Raw genomic sequence first — 20825 nt, 5'->3', positions numbered from 1 at the left:
AGCACAAATCAGACTGGACTGTGACTCGCCTGTCTTAGGAAATTTCCCTCCTTAGTATTTATTGTGAGATGCAGCAAGAATAGAATTAAAATACAATTGAAAACAAATCCCCACCACTACCAGCAGGGGTCACTAAAGTACATTGTGACACCTGCCTGCAATCTACTAAACCTCCACCGGGGGGATATATTTCTATTATTTTACTCCTCGTATCAACTCTTTCCCCATTTATTCCATGTGTATTTTATTTAGGACTACTGCTAAAGAGAACCTGTCGCTTGCTTAAAAACAAAAAATTGAGTTATATTCTTTGTAAAAATTCCAGATCTCCCCCTGATTCTGCCACAGAAGAATCAGTGATTTTTACAAGTAATTTAACTGAAATTTTCTATAATTTTTCTTAAGAGCTTATATTTTCTTAAAGCCCTTCACATAAATCCTGTAGAAAAGCAGAGTGAAGCCGACCACATACACCACAATAAGCTAAAACCGCCACTGGTGCTGATATAGTCTAATATGTCCAAAAACTCTCATACTCTGAATGTGCAGTATTTCATCAGCACTATAGGAGCTGGAACTGACTTCCTTTCACCTCCCAGCATGCATTTCTCCTGCCATTGCCTTCACTGGACTATGCAGGATGACAGACAGGACAGGAATGAAGAGATGAAGCATCCACTTTCTGTAATGCATCTCTGCTCTTACAGGGTGGGTTACACTTAGACAACCCCTTTAAGACTTACATTGGTGACAGGTCACTAATGTATGATTGGTGGGGGTGAGACACCCGGGACTCCCACCAGTCAGCTGTTCCTGATGTCGGCGGCGTCACAAAACTGCTCAGTTATGGATCTGCACAGCGCCTGTATAGTGGCCGCGGCCGGTACTGCACATCCGCCCCCTATTCAAATCAATAGCAGGTGGAGTGCAGTGCCCGGTGGAGTGCAGTGCCCGGTCGCACCCACTGTGCAGCTCTGTAACTGATCAGTCCTGGCCGCTGACACCAGGAACAGCAGATTGGCAGGGGTGCAGAGTGTCGCACCCCCACCGATCAGACATTGATGACCTATACTAAGGATAAGTCATCAATGTTAAATGTTTAAGTCCCAGACAACTCCTTTAACAGGCTGTAGATATCACTATAGACAGCACTGGGGAAAATAATGACAGATGATTGACGTATGCTTTATTTGTTCCTGGAGCAATACACAGACTCCATAAACAGTGATCAGTGGGGGTGATCAGAGCCCCCCATCTCTTGGATATAACTATACGGTTCATGGTTTCATGTCCCCGGTATAAGAATCTTCACATTCACTTGATAAAGAGTCGGTAGACAGAGCACTGGACCGGTCCGGTCTCCTAACAGTCCAGTCTGTGCGGCCACGAGGCTCGCAGCTACGAGGTAAGTGTTTTAGGCAGTGAGTGCCCATCGCTCCTCATCCACCCGGGTGCAGAGAGATTTTTGCGGATTGAGTTCGGAGTTAGAGCCATGATCGGTGATCTCCAAGGTCGGCAGGTTACTTGTACAGAGCATTGAAGGCTCTTCCTATGACCAGTCTCCGAACCTCGGTAGTACCAGCCCCTATTTCATAAAGCTTGGCATCACGAAGGAAGCGGCCCATCGGGTAGTCGTTTATATAGCCATTGCCCCCTGTGGAGAAATAAACATTTATAAAAGAACAGTGAACATGGGGTGGTCTCAGTCTTCATGGGTAAAATTGCAAAATACGGTAAAAACTTTTCAATTTACTTCTTATTAAAAATCCTCTCAGACCTAGAGAAGAGAGATATTTTTAGGTCACCAGCCACCTCTGCCAGTCTGTCAGAGGTGGTCGGTCTCCTAGGGAAGGAGTGCTGTCCGCTCTGGATCCGGCCGGCTTCATTATGCCTCTGTCCTCTGATTCTCCAGGAGGGAAGGCTGCTTCTGATTGCAGCACTGGAGAGCGCACAGGACGGGTGGCACCTCTGGTCCGAACTGTCAATCATCAGGAGCAAGCAGGAAGCCAGAGGATGGGGAGCAGAGGACGGGAAGAACCTTTTAATGGGAATCTGTCAGCAGGATTGTCTATGTAATCTGAGATCAGAATAATGTCCGGCCAGATTCCAGCAATGTGTTACTACAGGGCTGTGTGCTGCTGTATCAATAAAATCAGTCTTAAATCAGCAGGATATTATCATTACAGCACTAGGTGTCTGATCAGCAGCTTTCTATCAATATATAGTGTACACAGGAAGGTGCCAATCAGTAGTGTGGGTGGGGTTATACACAGCTGCCAATCAGTGCTGTGGGCGGGGGTTATACACAGCTGCCAATCAGTGCTGTGGGCAGGGGTTATACACAGCTGCCAATCAGTGGTGTGGGCGGGGGTTATACACAGGAAGGTGCCAATCAGTAGTGTGGGTGGGGTTATACACAGCTGCCAATCAGTGGTGTGGGCGGGGGTTATACACAGCTGCCAATCAGTGGTGTGGGCGGGGGTTATACACAGGAAGGTGCCAATCAGTAGTGTGGGTGGGGTTATACACAGCTGCCAATCAGTAGTGTGGGCGGGGGTTATACACAGCTGCCAATCAGTGGTGTGGGCGGGGGTTATACACAGGAAGGTGCCAATCAGTAGTGTGGGTGGGGTTATACACAGCTGCCAATCAGTAGTGTGGGCGGGGGTTATACACAGCTGCCAATCAGTGGTGTGGGCGGGGGTTATACACAGCTGCCAATCAGTAGTGTGGGTGGGGTTATACACAGCTGCCAATCAGTGGTGTGGGCGGGGGTTATACACAGCTGCCAATCAGTGCTGTGGGCGGGGGTTATACACAGCTGCCAATCAGTGGTGTGGGCGGGGGTTATACACAGCTGCCAATCAGTGGTGTGGGCGGGGGTTATACACAGCTGCCAATCAGTGGTGTGGGCGGGGGTTATACACAGCTGCCAATCAGTGGTGTGGGCGGGGGTTATACACAGCTGCCAATCAGTGGTGTGGGCGGGGGTTATACACAGCTGCCAATCAGTGGTGTGGGCGGGGGTTATACACAGCTGCCAATCAGTGGTGTGGGCGGGGGTTATACACAGCTGCCAATCAGTGGTGTGGGCGGGGGTTATACACAGCTGCCAATCAGTGGTGTGGGCGGGGGTTATACACAGCTGCCAATCAGTGGTGTGGGCAGGGGTTATACACAGCTGCCAATCAGTGGTGTGGGCGGGGGTTATACACAGCTGCCAATCAGTGGTGTGGGCGGGGGTTATACACAGCTGCCAATCAGTGGTGTGGGCGGGGGTTATACACAGCTGCCAATCAGTGGTGTGGGCGGGGGTTATACACAGCTGCCAATCAGTGGTGTGGGCGGGGGTTATACACAGCTGCCAATCAGTGGTGTGGGCGGGGGTTATACACAGCTGCCAATCAGTGGTGTGGGCGGGGGTTATACACAGCTGCCAATCAGTGGTGTGGGCGGGGGTTATACACAGCTGCCAATCAGTGGTGTGGGCGGGGGTTATACACAGCTGCCAATCAGTGGTGTGGGCGGGGGTTATACACAGCTGCCAATCAGTGGTGTGGGCGGGGGTTATACACAGCTGCCAATCAGTGGTGTGGGCGGGGGTTATACACAGCTGCCAATCAGTGGTGTGGGCGGGGGTTATACACAGCTGCCAATCAGTGGTGTGGGCGGGGGTTATACACAGCTGCCAATCAGTGGTGTGGGCGGGGGTTATACACAGCTGCCAATCAGTGGTGTGGGCGGGGGTTATACACAGCTGCCAATCAGTGGTGTGGGCGGGGGTTATACACAGCTGCCAATCAGTGGTGTGGGCGGGGGTTATACACAGCTGCCAATCAGTGGTGTGGGCGGGGGTTATACACAGCTGCCAATCAGTGGTGTGGGCGGGGGTTATACACAGCTGCCAATCAGTGGTGTGGGCGGGGGTTATACACAGCTGCCAATCAGTGGTGTGGGCGGGGGTTATACACAGCTGCCAATCAGTGGTGTGGGCGGGGGTTATACACAGCTGCCAATCAGTGGTGTGGGCGGGGGTTATACACAGCTGCCAATCAGTGGTGTGGGCGGGGGTTATACACAGCTGCCAATCAGTGGTGTGGGCGGGGATTATACACAGCTGCCAATCAGTGGTGTGGGCGGGGATTATACACAGCTGCCAATCAGTGGTGTGGGCGGGGGTTATACACAGCTGCCAATCAGTAGTGTGGGCGGGGGTTATACACAGCTGCCAATCAGTAGTGTGGGCGGGTGTTATACACAGCTGCCAATCAGTGGTGTGGGCGGGGGTTATACACAGCTGCCAATCAGTAGTGTGGGCGGGGGTTATACACAGCTGCCAATCAGTAGTGTGGGCGGGGGTTATACACAGCTGCCAATCAGTAGTGTGGGCGGGGGTTATACACAGCTGCCAATCAGTAGTGTGGGCGGGGGTTATACACAGCTGCCAATCAGTAGTGTGGGCGGGTGTTATACACAGCTGCCAATCAGTGGTGTGGGAGGGGTTATACAGGGCTAAGCATTTAGAGCTCTGCAGCAGAGAAAACTGTTTTTGTATCAAAAATGACACATCGCTGGAATCAGGGTCTCTGCCCCTCCACCATGCTGCTCTCCGATTATATAACAAAAACCTACTTAAAGATTCCCTTAAAGTGAATACAGGCAACAATCTAAACCTGACACCTTTACTTGCACAAATCGCAACGCTTGTCAACACTGAATTCCTAAACATTGGAGATGCCTATATATGAAAACACAGCGGTGGTGGTGCGCTTGCTCCCAGAGCCATCCCAGTCTTTTCATACAGGTGAAGACACATAGGGCAAGTTTCATTTGCAGTTAAAATTTAAAGTCATTTTCTCATTTTTTTTTTTTTTTTACATCTTGGATCATTACTTGATGGGGTTTTTTTTGCACCAAAATAATTCTTCAAAATGGCGCACACAGTACAATGAATTCTTTATTTTCGTCTTTAATCTTTTTTTTTTTGTGACTTTAATGAAAAAAAAATTGGATGCTCCTCTAACACAGCGCAAAATTTTGTGCGAGAAATGTATCATATAAAATCAATTATGGAGGTTATATTTTTCGGGCACAGAGTTTGCTCAATTGATGAATCGGCTGAAAACATTAGGCAAAAAAAAACCAAAAAAAACCCCCACAGCCGTAATGGTGATCGCTTTGTGTTGTGGACTGCTGGAAACATCGAGGGCAAAACTGAAGAATAAATATGTATCAGTAGTGCTGGTGGATTTAGGTGTTGGCCAAAAGGCACAGGTTAGACTCTCCTTACCTAGACACTGAATACCATCGAGGGCCACTTGGGTAGCAGATTCAGCAGAGTAAAGGATAACGCCAGCACAATCCTGTAAGTAAATGACATGTTCCCAATTTATCACATACAATAACCAGAATTGAAGAAGAACAAAAATTCTACTTTAAAGAGGACATGTCACCAAGTCAGAAGTGACCAGTGTTTGCCCTTACTTTATTCCCGCTGCTCCCCCGAGTATTACACTTTTTCATTTTTTTAAATCCACCATACGGTTGCAGAGATATGGGCCTTTTTATTTAGTGTTGATTGTGTGTAATCTTTATAAGGGGGCGTGGCCCACAGGATAATTATGCAGAGCAGCCTAAAGACACACCCCTGAGGATCCTGTGAGCCACGCCCCCTTTGATATAGATCATAAAATTTAGCAGTAAGTAAAAAGGCCCATATCTCTGGAACAGTATGGCAGATTTAAAAAAAAATAAAAAATCATGTTCAGGGAAGAAGTAGGAATACAATAAAAGAAAGAAAGGAAAAAAAAAGCTCCCTTTTCATCTAAAGACAGGTCAATGTTTAATAAGACCCCTCTTCGGTGGGGTCTCCTCTTCGGTGGGGTCTCCTCTTCGGTGGGGTCTCCTCTTCGGTGGGGTCTCCTCTTGGGTCTCCTCTTTGGTGGGCCTCCTCTTGGGTCTCCTCTTCGGTGGGGTCTCCTCTTTGGTGGGGTCTCCTCTTTGGTGGGTCTCCTCTTCGGTGGGTCTCCTCTTGGGTCTCCTCTTCGGTGGGGTCTCCTCTTCGGTGGGGTCTCCTCTTCGGTGGGGTCTCCTCTTTGGTGGGTCTCCTCTTGGGTCTCCTCTTCGGTGGGTCTCCTCTTCGGTGGGGTCTCCTCTTCGGTGCCAATTCTGGGATGTATTAACAGAAGCATACAGTCTAGATCACGTGAAGTCATTATCGGTCTTTACTCCTCTTTGGTCAGACCTCATCTGGAATACTGTGTACAGTTTTGGGCACCACATTTTAAAAAAGACATCGACAAACTGGAGCAAGTTCAGAGAAGAGCGACCAGAATGGTGACTGGTCTGCAAACCATGTCCTATGAGGAACGGTTGCAGGATTTGGGAATGTTTAGCTTGCAAAAAAGAAGACTGAGAGGAGACTTAATAGCTGTCTACAAATATGTCAAGGGCTGTCACATTGTAGAAGGATCATCTTTATTCTCATTTGCACAAGGAAAGACTAGAAGCAATGGGATGAAACTAAATGGGAGGAGACACAGATTAGATATTAGAAAAAACTTTTTGACAGTGAGGATGATCAATGAGTGGAACAGGCTGCCACGAGAGGTGGTGAGTTCCCCTTCAATGGACGTCTTCAAACAGAGGCTGGACAGACATCTGTCTGAGATGATCTAGTGAATCCTGCTTTGAGCAGGGGGTTGGACCAGATGACCCAGGAGGTCCCTTCCAACTCTACTATTCTATGATTCTATGATTCACATGCTGTTGTGCAAATGGAATAGACAATAGATGGAAATTATTGGCAATTATCAAGACACCCTCAATAAAGGAGTGGTTCTGCAGGTGGGGACCACAGACCACATCTCAGTACCAGTGCTTTCTGGCTGATGTTTTGGTCACTTTTCAATGTTGGTTGTGCTTTCACACACGTGGTAGCATGAGACGGACTCTACAACCCACAGAAGTTGCTCAGGTAGTGCAGCTCATCCAGGATGGCACATCAGTGAGAGCTGTGGCAAGAAGGTTTGCTGCATCTGTCAGCGTAGTGTCCAGAGGCTGGAGACACTACCAGGAGACAGGCCAGTACACCAGGAGACGTGGAGGGGGCCGTAGGAGGGAAACAACCCAGCAGCAGGACCGCTACCTCCGCCTTTGTGCAAGAAGCAACAGGAGGAGCACTTCCAGAGCCCTGCAAAATGACCTCCAGCAGGCCACAAATGTGCATGTGTCTGCACAAACTGTTAGAACTGACTCCATGAGGGTGGTATGAGGGCCCGACGTCCACACATGGGGGTTGTGCTCACAGCCCAACACTGTGCAGGACGCTTGGCATTTGCCACAGAACACCAGGATTGGCAAACTCGCCACTGGCTCCCTGTGCTCTTCACAGATGAAAGCAGGTTCACACTGAGCACATGTGACAGACGTGACAGAGTCTGGAGACGCCGTGGAGAGCGATCTGCTGCCTGCAACATCCTTCAGCACGACCGGTTTGGCAGTGGGTCAGTAATGGTGTGGGGTGGCATTTCTTTGAAGGGCCGCACAGTCCTCCATGTGCTCGCCAGAGGTAGCCTGACTGCCATTAGGTACCGAGATGAGATCCTCAGGCCCCTTGTGAGACAATATGCTGGTGCAGTGGGCCCTGAGTTCCTCCTAATGCAGGACATTGCAGTGTGTATTTTCTTATGTCCATGTATTTACTACTAAAAGTAATTTTTTACATTTAGATTTCATTTTTCACTGGTTATTACAGACTTATTGCTTCCCTGCACATTCAAGTTTCATGTTTTCTTTGGGCATAGATCAGCTAAAAGGCACTCAGGAAAAAAAAACAGATGAAAGATCTACAAACTCTCCCTTAAGACTGTCAGAAGGAGCTCACTGATAGATTCTCAGTTAGCTAATTTTGCAGCCAGGAATAGACAGTGCAGCACAGATGCTACAGAACGCAACATTTTTAATGAAACTCAATAACGGAAATCAATTTTAGCCCCAAATACTTGCATTAAAGTAAAAAAAACAAATGGCCGCAAAGCAGGACAACCGCTTTAACTCCTTACCAACATCTGCCGTACATGTATGGTATAAGTCAGTAGCGGGTGCATGGAGCAGAGTCAGCTCGCCCCGTACATGGCAGATAATGGCTGTGACAAACAACCAGGACCTGCCTCTAAGAGCTGCGAGTGGAGCGAAGATCTGCCCACCACTGTTAACCTGTTCAGTGCTGCTGTCAATCTCTAACAGCAGCATTAACAGCGCGCCGGCATTGGGACGCATCGTTCCATGCGCCCACCGGCGCTCCTGTGACGCGATCACAGGGCACACACGGACTGCTATGACATCCGGGGGTCTGCTGAAGCCTCCATGCCTGTCATCATAAAGCTTCATTTGGGCTGTAAAGAAGAAAGTGATTTTGCTATATGGAGCATTACTGTGGTATCGCTGTATATAGCACAAGCAATCAGATAATGTATACAAATGCAGTGAAAATTAAAAAAAAAAAAAAAAAAGTCTAAAATATTAAAACCCCACACGTTCAACTCACCTCCCACTAAAAATAAAGATAATAAAAATATACACATTTGTGGTATGGTCTCTTTCAGAGAAATACAATCTATCCAAATATAAAAAACAAACGATCAGAGAACACAGAAAAAAATTCAAAAAGACAAAATTACATTTTTTTCGTTCGCCACAATACTACAGAAAATCCTGTAAGAAGCGATGACCATGTCATATGTGTCCCAAAATGTTATCAATAAAGTCCTCTTGCCCTTCAAAAAATAAGCCCCCACACAGCTCCATCAACCCGAAAAACGAAAATGTTACGGGTCTCAGAAAAACTCTTGGAGAAGTTTGGTCTTGCTGTAATCACACTGAGGAGTAGGATCCTATTACCAGGTCATTTTCACCACACTATGTGCGCCGTTAAAACCCTTCCCAGAAAAACAAGGTCAGGCTTTTTTTTTCGCACTTTTACTGCACTTGGAATGTTTTTCCCGTTTTCTAGTACTATGTGGTAAATGAATGGTGGGATTTATAAGTACCGCTCATCCTACAAAATAACAAGACCTCACACTATGTGGACAGACATGAAAAAGTTATAGCCCTTGGAAAAAGCCAAGGAAAAAACAGAAAAAACCATCAATTGGTTCTGTTGGGAAGGTGTAAAGCTGAAGAAACACATGTAAGAGCAGAATATGGAGGAAGGTGAGATATCACCGGCTGGTGGATACTACCTGCTCCATCGCGGGCAGAGTAACCCATCCCCATGGAGGCCGCTGAGATCTTCTCTTGTAGAAACGGATCCAAAATCTATAAAACATGGGGAACAGTCAGCAGAGGGTTTGGTGATTGGCTCATATTGGCGATATACCCAGGGGCATTACTGGGCACAGGGAAGATTGGGAATGAATAGGATTGGCTGTTAGATATGTGATCTCTTCAATTAAAGGGGATGTCTAGTTGGAACAAGTTCTCACTGATCTCTGGATAGGTGATGACTCTTAGATCGGTGGGTTTGGCCGCTATGACCCAATCAGCAGAACAGCACTTATAGATAGAAGTGAGCGAAGTGCAAATGTTCAACCGCCGGTCCGTTCATTCTCTATGGGGGGCGCTGTACTCAGCTTTCTCCTGCATAGAGAATGAATGGAGCGGTGGTCCGGGGAGGTACTAGCAGGGATTAGTTGGGTTCCCAGCAGATCTAGAAGTTGTCACTTATCATGTGTTGGGGAATAATGACTTCTCCTCTGATAAATGTGCTGATTCCGGTCAGTTGTGGTCGCTGAGTGCGTGTGATGGGATGTGGCTCCGTCCGTTATATTATATCACGTCTTATACCTATAATCTCGCTGATCGCAGGTGTCTGTCTTCACACTCAGATGAGATGGAACAAACTGACGATATAGGACTTTTTTTTTTTCTTCAAATTCAAACCGAGCAATCCTATTGGCTGAGTATGAATGCAGTTACCATGGTGACAGAAGTAGCTGCAGATTTAAAGGGACAAGATACTAATATTGTACTAAAGTGTATTTTATTATATACTTCACATAACTGACTGGGTACACCTTGGTGCTGGTGGGATGGCTTTTTTTTTTTTAATCAAACAACATGTTTACTAAGTACCCTATATTATATATATTTCCTATTGCTTTTTACTTACTTATAGCAGGGTATATGTTCATATTGTTTCTATCCTAAGTTTGTCTATTTTCTAATAAAGACATGACCAGTCCTCTTTATAATTTTATAGTGACCCCATTGAGGTCATGGACTGATATTGGGGATTGCAGAGTTGGGGCAAGGTGTTGGTGCTAAGTAAGTGACATCAAATGAAGGCTATGGTGCATATGACTCGCCCCCTGGGCCGTGGGGCACTCGGATCCGGGCAGTAGGGGAACGATGGGAGTAGTAGTGGCAACTCGGTTCCGTGGCTCAGGGTGGTCAGGCCAGTGGTAGTCCGTTATGTGCTGATGTTTATGTCCGACTACGCCACCCGTGGATTTGCGGTTATTAGGAACCGCCGCTGCATGCAGACCGCTGGGGCTGATGAGGTGTGCAGCTAGGGTAGTGTGACTCCCCACGGGAAGAGTGCGGCCCCAGGGCAGTATAGTGGATGGTGGGAGTGATGGTAGTGAGGGTCCCAGTGCTGATAGTGCTGGAGAAGCAAGGAGCACACAGACAACAGGTTGCAGTCCAGGGTCTTTACTAGAACAGGTAAATTGACCCATAAACAGTCCCGGCTAGGAGGGGGACCTGGATGTCTGAGAGCAACGGGGAAATTGGCCCTGGTCAGGGTGAGGGTGTAGGCCTACCGTGCTTTCTGCGCTCCTTCTGGCTATCTCCTCCTGATAGGGTAACAGCCCACGTTTCCGAGCTTTCCGTGTATTCTCGCCTGTATGGCCTGCGACGTGGGTTCCTTTCTGCTCCCAGCCTTGTACGGCTTTACTGGTCCCTTCGGTTGTGGCAGGGCCTCCAGGCTTCTTAGGCCAAGGAATATACAGTCCCTTGCGGACTGGTTCTCTGCTGGGGGATGTGGAATCCTTCCAGCCTCAGACACCAAAGTCTGGTAAGGTCAGTCTCTGATTTGCCAAGACAGGCTCTCTTCGCCTCTCGTCTCTGGCTGGTGGCTCTCCTACTGCCACACTTCCTCTTAGGTGCAATCAACTTTCTGTCCCTGCTCCACTCTGGGACACGTCTCAGTGCTGAGACAGGCCATCCATTCTCTCTAACCCTGCCCCCAGTACCAGCTTTTATAGGGGCAGCCAGCTCCCCCTACTGGCCTGAGACAGGAGGCATTGCATGCTAATGTTCCCCTGACTAGAGAACCTCCCCCTTGCTCTCAGACACAGCTTTAATTACACTTGTGGCATCCAGGCCAGGGTGACACACATACATAGTAAATCAGTCTTGTTGTGCCACAGAAATCCTGTTCTATAACACAAAATATCTTCATATGATGAGGAGTTGTGTTGTGTTTTTCTCCATTTACATTCTAGCGTGGTGATCACATAAAATGTAAAATTCCTATTAAATAATTACTGAATGACAGTAGCCTGTATCCCTGGAGGACAAGTCATTTACCGCTTCACCAGGTTTGATGTTCTAATGCATTTAGATGTTTCAGTATTTGTATATATCTTTTTTTTCCCCCCTTAAGGGTATTCAAGCGCAGACTGTGGCAAACTTCTTCCTCGCCTTTGAAGCACAGCTTTCAATTATTCCTATCGTAAACAAGGTAAAAAGCTTCGAGCCGAGCGCGATCAGACTCCTTCAGTCCCGCAGCAGGTAAATCTGTGAACATCGCCGGCACTCCTGCTGTTCCTAGTACCGATCCCTCTGAGCGGCTGTGCAGTAATGAAGGCAGGATTCACCCCAAACTTGCTCGTCTTTTTTTTCGATTTCCAGTTCTGGTAATTAGTGATACACATGTGTATATCCAGTGGTCAACTCAAAACCTATGTATGGAAAATCAATTGTTTGCTGTATGCATCTCATTTGTAGGATGCACACTATTCATTTCAATATGGAGCGGAGTAGGAGGAGACTTTCATTACTGTTCCCTTTACTTCCTCCCTGCTGATAGGAAATGCCATGCTGTTTGCTTGTGTCCTGTGATTACAGCAGCCTGCAACAGTTTTCAGTGTGCACTCCCCGGCTCAGGCATCAAGCAGTAAATGATAACATTAAAACGCTGCTACCCCTTTGTTAGTCACTTTTTTATCTTCTTCTCCTTCTACGAATGCTATAGTCCGTTATTCTAGAACTGCTCTGAAAATGGTTCTCTGGAGTGTTGGGATTTGGGTTTAGGGTGGGTTATGGGAATTGAAGTTCAGAATGATTTGATTAAAAAAAATATGAAATTAAAATTCCTCTGTTCTTGAGAAGGTCAGGAGAAAATGAAAGGATTCATCTAGTCTGTTCAGCGCTCCCAGGAGACAGGCACCAGGCGGAGGTATTAAAAGTCTTCAGAAATTTACTTAGATAAAAATCATCATAAAAAAACGATACATAGAACAACGCGTTTCGGCTATATATTGGTACAGAATAGCCTTCCTCAGGTAAGATATTGCTTTACAGTCTGTTAGAGTTATATAGTCTATATAGGTTCACTTGAATAAATTAATTAGGTTAAATGGTCAAGACCTGGTGGTTCTTCATTAGCTTAATTGCTGCTTGGTGGTTTTCAGTATGCAGCTTTAGCTTATCCTTGTTTCTTTTGTTGTTACAGGTATATTTGCAGTACATGATAAAATATATGGTGAAAAACACACACACATGAAAAACATTACAAACATTGATTTGCGTGTGTACAGTAGAGATGAGCGTTGTTCTACTCGAACTGTTCGCCAATCTCAAATTCGAGCTGTTTTGGGCGGTGTTCGAGCCGTTCGGCGAACACGAACAATTTGAGAAAAATTCAGCTGTTCGAGGTTATGTTCGATAACTGTTCGTGCACCAAAATCATAACTGGATTTTTTCTCAGTAATGATGAAAATTAATGTTAATACGCAGTTTGAGTGTACAGCGGGGTGGGGGGAGGGGCAGGGGATGGATCTCTGCAGGAACAATGAAGATCTCCATTTTTTTTTCTCTTTCCCGCATTTGCAGTGGGGAGGTGCAATCTGTCAGCCTATCAGCAGCCACACACGGAGCAAAGTGCTTTTTTTCACACAAGCAAGGGCATGTGTGATTGGCAGTGTATGTCACATGTCCTTGCCCTATAAGACCAAGCCATTTTCCCCGTCGCCACCATTTTCTCACTGCTGCAGCTGCGTGTTAGACGGCACCGCTGTTGCTGTGTGCGCTATACCTTGTTAATTTCAAGCCAATTTTCGCACAAATCTACAGATAGCTTGGGAGTAGGGAATAGTTGTGATTGCAGTCCTTTTAAGGACTAGGTTACAGCATTTCCTACGACTTTTATCAGGCAGGTCTGTGCTCTTAAATAGATAGATTGTGGGAGTAAAGACTAATTGTAATTGGAGTCCTTTTCAGGACTAGGTTACATGAGTTCCTATCAGTTTTTGCCAGGCAGGTCTGTGCCAGTGCTGTGCAAGTTTTTTTCACAGCATTTGGCTGAATCTAGCAAAGCTAATCCTTTTTGGCCTATTGCAGAGTGTGTTAGTCAGTGGAGTAGCCTATCTGTGTTGCAAGATATAACACCTGTGTATAGAATACCAATTTTTTTACTGCACCTAGTGAAGTAAAATCTTTTGGGCATAGCATCATTCTATTAGTCAATCTATACTGACCTCCATCAGGTTGCAAATTAAAAATAATTTTTTTCTGCATCTAGCTCTGAAAAAATATTTGGGCTTCTAGCTGTGTGTGGGACTTGTTGTATTAGTCCATCTATACTGACCTCCATCAGGTTGCAAATTAAAAATAATTTTTATCTGCATCTACCTCTGAAAAAATATTTGGGCTTCTAGCTGTGTGTGGGACTTGTTCTATTAGTCCATCTATACTGACCTCCATCAGGTTGCAAATTGAATATAATTTTTATCTGCATCTAGCTCTGAAAAAATATTTGGCCTTCTAGCAGTGTGTGGGACTTGTTCTATTAGTCCATCTATACTGACCTCCATCAGGTTGCAAATTAAAAATAATTTTTATCTGCATCTACCTCTGAAAAAATATTTGGCCTTCTAGCAGTGTGTGGGTCTCATTGTATTAGGCCATCTATACCAAGCTCCACCAGCTTTGAAATTAATAATAATTTTTAGCTTCATCTAGCCCTGAAAATAATTTTTCCCAATAGTGGTAGCAATAGAAATATGGGGCGCGCGCCTGGCTAACAAAAATATACGCTTCATAACACAAAACACCAGCCTAGCGCACTGCATTAATAAGATGGCATCATCGTCTCTCCCAGTGCTAGGCCTACTACGCAGGCTAGTATTCCTGTGCCTAAAACACAATGTATGGGTCCGCGCTAGCCACTATGTTGAGGGGTATAAAGCTGCTGCTAACGCTTTATAACAATTCAATTGGCAGATTTTCACAGAGCTCTTCCACAACGCCCACCCATCGGGCAACAGTTGCCCACCCTCCCTATGGGATCTAGTGGCGAATAGTTGATGCCATTAATCAGAGCGTCAGTTGCCCCGTCAACGTGGCAAGCATACGGTAAGGCATGGGAAGAGTGGACACGACTAGTAGCAGGCAGACGGGTTGACCAATGTGAACAAGCCAGATCACAAGTCACCATAGAATTTCTCCACCAGCTAATGATGAGGGGCATATCAGGGGCGTCAGCGCAGCGGTGGCGGACCGGAGTAGCATTTCACTTCCAACTACTGAATTGGGGAGATGTGACAAAGATTCATCATCAGACAATCCATAAAAGGGTGGAAAAGGGGTCAGCCAAGTCAGGAATGTAGACGTCCCGTCCCATGTCACTAAAACTGATTTCTCACATCTTATCCCTAACACCATTAACATGACACTCACAATTTGAAGCAACACTAATGTCTACTGCATTTGTGATCGCCTTCTTCGGGGCGCTATGTATAAGCGAATTAGTCCCTCAATCCAAAATTACCACCAGTGGACGCTTATTACACCAGGAAGTAGTCATAGCCAATAATGCAATACGTGTACGCATACACCAATCGAAAACGGTTCCAGCGGGCAGGGGTACTTGGGTACTTCTACAACCCACAAACGGTACACTGAGTCGGGTAACAATAGTAAAAACATATCTAACCATCAGATCACAAAGTAATTTCTTCGTATCACACATTGATGGAACGCCATTATCAAGATACCTGTTCCAAGCTATATTTAATAAATGCATAACACCGGCAGGGAACCACCCCAAAGATTACGGGACACACTCATTCCGCATAGGTGCGGCCACGGAAGCAGCAAGAGCAGGACTGTCAGAAACGGAAGTTCAGAGGATAGGGAGATGGCGATCCACGTGTTTGGCGAGATACATAAGACCGGACTTGTTATCCTAACGTGGTTTGTTTCTTTTACAGGTGACGATAAGCCAACAGTGTGAGTGATAGGCCACTCGTATATATATTGGGCACAAAAAAGGGCGAAAGTCCGCCCAGGCGGGAGGAAATTAGAGTTTCATAACACATATTTCAACTGGAGAGGTATTAGAGGCCTGCTATGGCCACAGGTACTAATGGAGGTAATCAAGGTAGGGAGAGAGGCAAGAGGTCCGGTCATCTTAGTTATACAGGCCGGGGGAAACAACCTAGGTCATCACAAGAGCGCATAACTAATGGCAATAATGAAACTAGACACTGAGCGCTTCAGAGAATTTTTCACAAAATTAGCTATAGTATGGTCAGAGATTGTGCCGATAGCGGTATGGCAAGGTGCGCGAGACATCACGGCCATCGAATGGACAAGGCGGGTAATAAATATTCGGATGGCAAAATTTAGAAGAGACAGAGGCGGTGTAGTGATACGACACCGACAACTGGAAGGAGATAAAGCAGGCCTCATACGGCCCGACGGTGTTCACTTAATAAATATTGGACTGGACATATTCCTGTCAGGACTCCAGGACAGAGTGGAACAAGCGTTAAGAGTGATGGGTGGGGGTCAGAGTCCTGCATACGAGTACGCTGGATCCTCCGTGGCCTGGAAATAGAAAGGACATGTTGGAGAGTTACACTTGTTGGCCAACTTGCCGGAGTGGGGACCCAGGGCATGCTGCAACAAGCTGAATTATTTTAGAAATAAAATGCCTTTCTAATGGAATGAGTATAAAGAGTTAATAAAGCTGTGACCGATCCTCACCTATCCAGTTGTAAGAGTTACATTATTGGGTTGTCCATAAAAGGGGGGCGGTAGGGGGGCTGAGCATCTGGGTTTGGTTGGGGGTCCCCACAGTCTGCCTAGCCTAGATTAATTTAAAAATTCTTATTAGATACACAGGCGGTGCAGCTTGCTTCGCAGCTGGGCTACTATGCCCAAAGTATTGCCTAGGCTAGATACAGTTAAAAATTCTACGCTGACTAGCAGACACTGAAGATTTGGAGCAGACCTCTGAGTAAACAGCTCTTCAGACTCAACCATCTGTGTTACCCCAAGCCATAGTGTATGTAGTTTCTTACAGTTAAAAGGGGGGGTGCGACCCAACCCACCTGGAATTGACGATGCCAACGTCACGTAAGACACAGCAAGGGGACTCCCAAAATTGTGGCACAGACACCACTTAACCCTAGAACGCATACCTGTGGCCTTGCAGGCCCGCCCAGTTAATTGTTTTCTATTTTCTGCAAGATTGCTTTAGTTAGAATTTTGAAACTCTAGGTATTCTTCATGTATATAGTTGTTTGTCATTTGAGTTTGAGTTATTCCATGTTATTTGCACACGGGCCTAAAGGGCCCCAGGTATGTGAAAGTGTAGATTTTTATGGTCATGCGTTCTAGGGTTAAGTGGCATCAATTGCCCCACTGTTGCTTAAAACGGTTGGTGAGGTGATTTTACCAAATCCCCAAGCTTTTAGTCTCCCAAGGATGACACAGGGGTAGAAATGTCCTTGCGAATCCATGATTTGATCATCTTTATGAACGTGAGTCTGTCTACATTCTCAGTGGACAGCCGCGTGCGCTTATCTGTCAGCACACCACCAGCAGCGCTGAACACACGTTCAGAGAGAACGCTGGCTGCATGGCATGACAAGATCTCCAAGGCGTGAGTGGCGAGCTCCGGCGATTTTTCAAGATTGGAATACCAAAATGAGCAAGGGTCCAGTGACACAGTCATGGCTTCGATGTTCACTTGGAGATTCTCCTGTACCATCCTCTCTAGGCATTGACTATGTGTCAGACTTCTTGTCTCCTGTGGCCTTGCAAAGGATGGTCTAAAAAAGTGGTGAAACGATTCCACAAAATTGCTGTTACCAGCAGATACTGTGTTACTGTTACTGTTTGAGTGATGAAGACTCGACAGTCCCACCGTTGGCAAGTTAGAACTGTGAGATTCACTACGTGCACCACTGGTGTTTTGTGGAAAAGCACATGTAAGATTCTGCAACAGATACTCCTGCATTCGTCAATACCTTTTTATGGCAGGAATTATTTCGGCAAATATACTTTTGTACCGGGGATCTAAGAGTGTGGCAACCCAGTAGTCGGGATTACTTCGAATTCTGACAATCCGGGGGTCATGTTGCAGGTAGTGCAGCAAGAAGGCACTCATGTGTCTTGCGCATCCAGAAGGACCAAGTCCTTGTTGTGTTGGTAGCGAGGTAAGAATCATGCTTCCTTCCTCTGCCCTCTCCCTCCAACCTCGCACAACAGAAATGTGATCAAGGTCTCCCTCATCTGATGTGTCTTCCATGCCCATTGCCAGTTCGTCCTCCACTTCTTCCTCGGCTCCTGCACCTTCCTCAACAGTTTGGCTGCTACCATGCGCCCTGGTTAATCCCTCTCCCCCACCCTCCCATGCCTGCCGCCTTGGTGCTGCCAACCGTCTGGACCTTGGAGATGTTATCCCTTCCGCATACGACTCCTCCTCTACTTCCTCCACCTCCTCTTGTCCCACCACCTGACTCCGAATTCTGTTTAACATGTGCTCCAGCATGTAAATCACCGTAATAGTCATGCTGATAATGGCATCGTCAGCACTAAACATCTTCGTCGCCATTTCAAGACTGTGCAGAAGGGTGCATAGGTCCCTGATCTGAGACCACTCCTCCAGCGTGATTTGCCCCACCTCTGGATCTCGTTGGCCCAGGCTATACGTCAGAAAGTATTGCACCAGGGCTTGTCGGTGCTGCCACAGTCGCTGCAACATGTGCAGAGTTGAATTCCACCGTGTCGGCACATCGCATTTCAGCCGGTGAACTGGCAGGCCCAACGACTTCTGTAGAGATGTAAGTCGTTGAACTGCGGGATGCGAACGGCGGAAGTGAGCACACAGCGACCGTGCACTCTGCAGAAGGCCATCTAGTCCGGGATAGTGGGCTAAAAATTGCTGGACAACCAGGTTCAACACATGAGCCATACAAGGCACGTGTGTGACATTGCCCCGGCGAAGGGCCGCACCCAGGTTTGCAGCATTGTCGCACATGGCCTTCCCTGGTTGCAGGTCCAGTGGAGACAACCTTTCATGAAACTGGGTCTCCAGAGCTGACCAAAACTCCTCAGCTGTGTGACTCACATTTCCCAGACATTTCAAAGTAAACACTGATGCGTTGAGCCCAGCTGCCAGCATAGTAAGGAGGTGTGCAGGATTCCTTCTGCGCAGTTAGAAAGCAGGTGGCATTACCAGACAGGCTTTGGGTGCAGGTGGAGGACCGAGAGGAGGTTGAGGAGGCAGAAGCAGTGGAGGAAGTTCGAGATAAAGAGGATTAACACACAACTCGTGGGGACGGTAAGACTTGGACAGCAGCCCCTTGTCCTGCTGTCACCATAGTTACCCAGTGCCCAGTCAGCGACATGTAATGCCCCTGTCCATGCCTTCTCGTCCAAGTGTCTGTGGTGAAGTGCACCCTGTCACACACAGAGTTTCTCAAAGAAGCGGTGATGTTGTGTGCGACATGCTAGTGGAGTGCAGGCACACCTTTCTTTGAGAAGTAGTGCCGACTGGGCATCTGGTACTGGGGCACTGTGACGGACATAAGGTCTTGAAAATCCTCTGTGTCCTCCAGGTGGAAAGGCAGCATTTCTGTAGCCAACAGCTTGCAGATGGTGAAATTCAACCTCTTAGCTTTCTCATGGCTAGGAGGAAATGGTCTTTTACTTTTCCACATCTGAGGGACCGAGGGCTGGCTGTTGTGCTTAGACGGTGTTGAGTAGGGTGTCCCCGGCAACTGCCGATCTGTGAGGAAGATGCAGGCGGACATGTTAGGTTGCCTTGATCCAAAGGTGGTGCTCTCGATGTCGGAGAGCGCTCAACACTAGCAGGTGTTTCCACTTCCCAATGAACTGACGACCTGCCAATCACACTGGCTGTTGCGGGTAAAGAGGTGGCAGGTCTGCGTCCAAAAACATGTGTGACTGCTGTCCCCCCAGTCACAGAGGATGAAGAGGCTGCGGATGCACAAGATGGGGCAGACGGTGGTTGGCCCAGCCGGCTAGGCCGCATTGTAGCACAGTGAGCTTCCCACTGCAACTTATGCTTCATATCCATGTGACGGTACATGCATGAAGTACTCAAACTATGGATTTTTTGGCCTCTACTTAGCTTTTGCTGACAAATATTACAGATAACACGAGTTGGGTCATCCTTATCGATCTGAATAAATGCCCAGGCTATGCAAGGCTTAGAGCCCATGTGACCTGAAGAGCCACTACGACTTGTGGTCAGAGGCAGAGTTGTGGTTGAGGATGCAGTTGTTCACGTGCTTCCAGTACTCCGTCTCTGTTCAGGAAGGCGCAACCTAACCTCGTCGTCAATAGCATCTGTGATGCCCCGCTGCGCTTGGTATCACAGATCCTACAAGAGTGCATTGATGGAATCCTCCACAAGAGGCCCCCATAAACATTTGTAGAGCCCCGAGGGCTCGGCCGCTACAGGGGTATTGCACCTCTGCCAGAGGTGTGGTATTCCACTCCCGGGTAAGGATGGAGTGTGGACCAGGGCTCAGTTAGCTGCATGCAGCACACACACCCCATTTCCGAGGGACAGCTCAACGGTGCTCCCACTAGACATAAGTGCAGGCACGACCGACCATGTCCCTGCTGGAGTGGGGAGGGAGGGGTGGAACACCCAGTGCTGTAGGGGCAGATAGTAGGCGGTTCCTGAGTGTAGGAAGGAGCCCATTGGTTGCTGGTCACCTGGGCTCATGGCTAGAGGGAGGTATAAAAGGTGGGCACCATCTTAGTTCTGGGTCAGTTCAGCCAGAGGAGAAGACAGGGAGTAGAGGCTCTGTAGGAGCTCTACTCCAGGAGGGCCTAGTGAGAGGCCGAGGAGGAGGTGAAGGGGAGCTGAGATTCTGGCTCATCTCAGCTCCAAGAGAAAGGAACAGAAAGGAACAGAACAGGAACTGCAAAGAAGGAGAGACAGAGAAACAGAAGGGCTCAGGAACAAGAAGGTGGAAGGGACCCTAAGAACCCACGAGAATCCAGGGTGCAGGGTCAGGCAGATTAAGGGTACCGGATCCCAAGTTGGTGGAGGAGAAACAACCCTCAGCCAAAGACCGGTCGTCGTGATCATCTATTGGTGCGACACCTCATCAAACCTGCTAGGAAGGCACCATATAGGACAGCGGAGGACGGGGCCCACGTTTAACCGCACAAGTCCGCGGCAGCTGGACAAAAGTGGGTCACTGGTGAGGCAGGCCAGAGAAAGGATTAAAGGGGGTCCTGTGCCATGCTCCTGAGCTGCCTGGGAGTTG

At 47.5% G+C, this 20825-nt stretch overlaps 1 protein-coding gene across 1 annotated transcript in view; it reads right to left on the bottom strand.

Annotated features, from left to right (window-relative positions):
* Positions 1–1164: 1164 nt before the first annotated feature.
* The window catches only part of LOC141191746 (isovaleryl-CoA dehydrogenase, mitochondrial-like), a 40632-nt gene continuing 20971 nt past the window's right edge, over positions 1165–20825 (bottom strand). The window contains exons 3-4 of the mRNA XM_073661673.1: positions 5291–5363; positions 1165–1654 (exon numbers count right to left, since the gene is read on the bottom strand). Of these exons, the coding sequence (XP_073517774.1) occupies positions 1521–1654; positions 5291–5363 (207 nt within the window). The 3' untranslated portion in view covers positions 1165–1520. The remainder of the gene's footprint in view (positions 1655–5290; positions 5364–20825) is intronic.

Source organism: Phyllobates terribilis, unplaced genomic scaffold, assembly GCF_046119375.1.
Source record: "Phyllobates terribilis strain yellow unplaced genomic scaffold, ASM4611937v1 Scaffold_52__1_contigs__length_9100884, whole genome shotgun sequence".
Taxonomy (NCBI): Eukaryota; Metazoa; Chordata; class Amphibia; order Anura; family Dendrobatidae; genus Phyllobates; species Phyllobates terribilis.
Note: the sequence above shows the minus strand (reverse complement) of the source record. Positions and strands in the feature narration are given on the sequence as shown.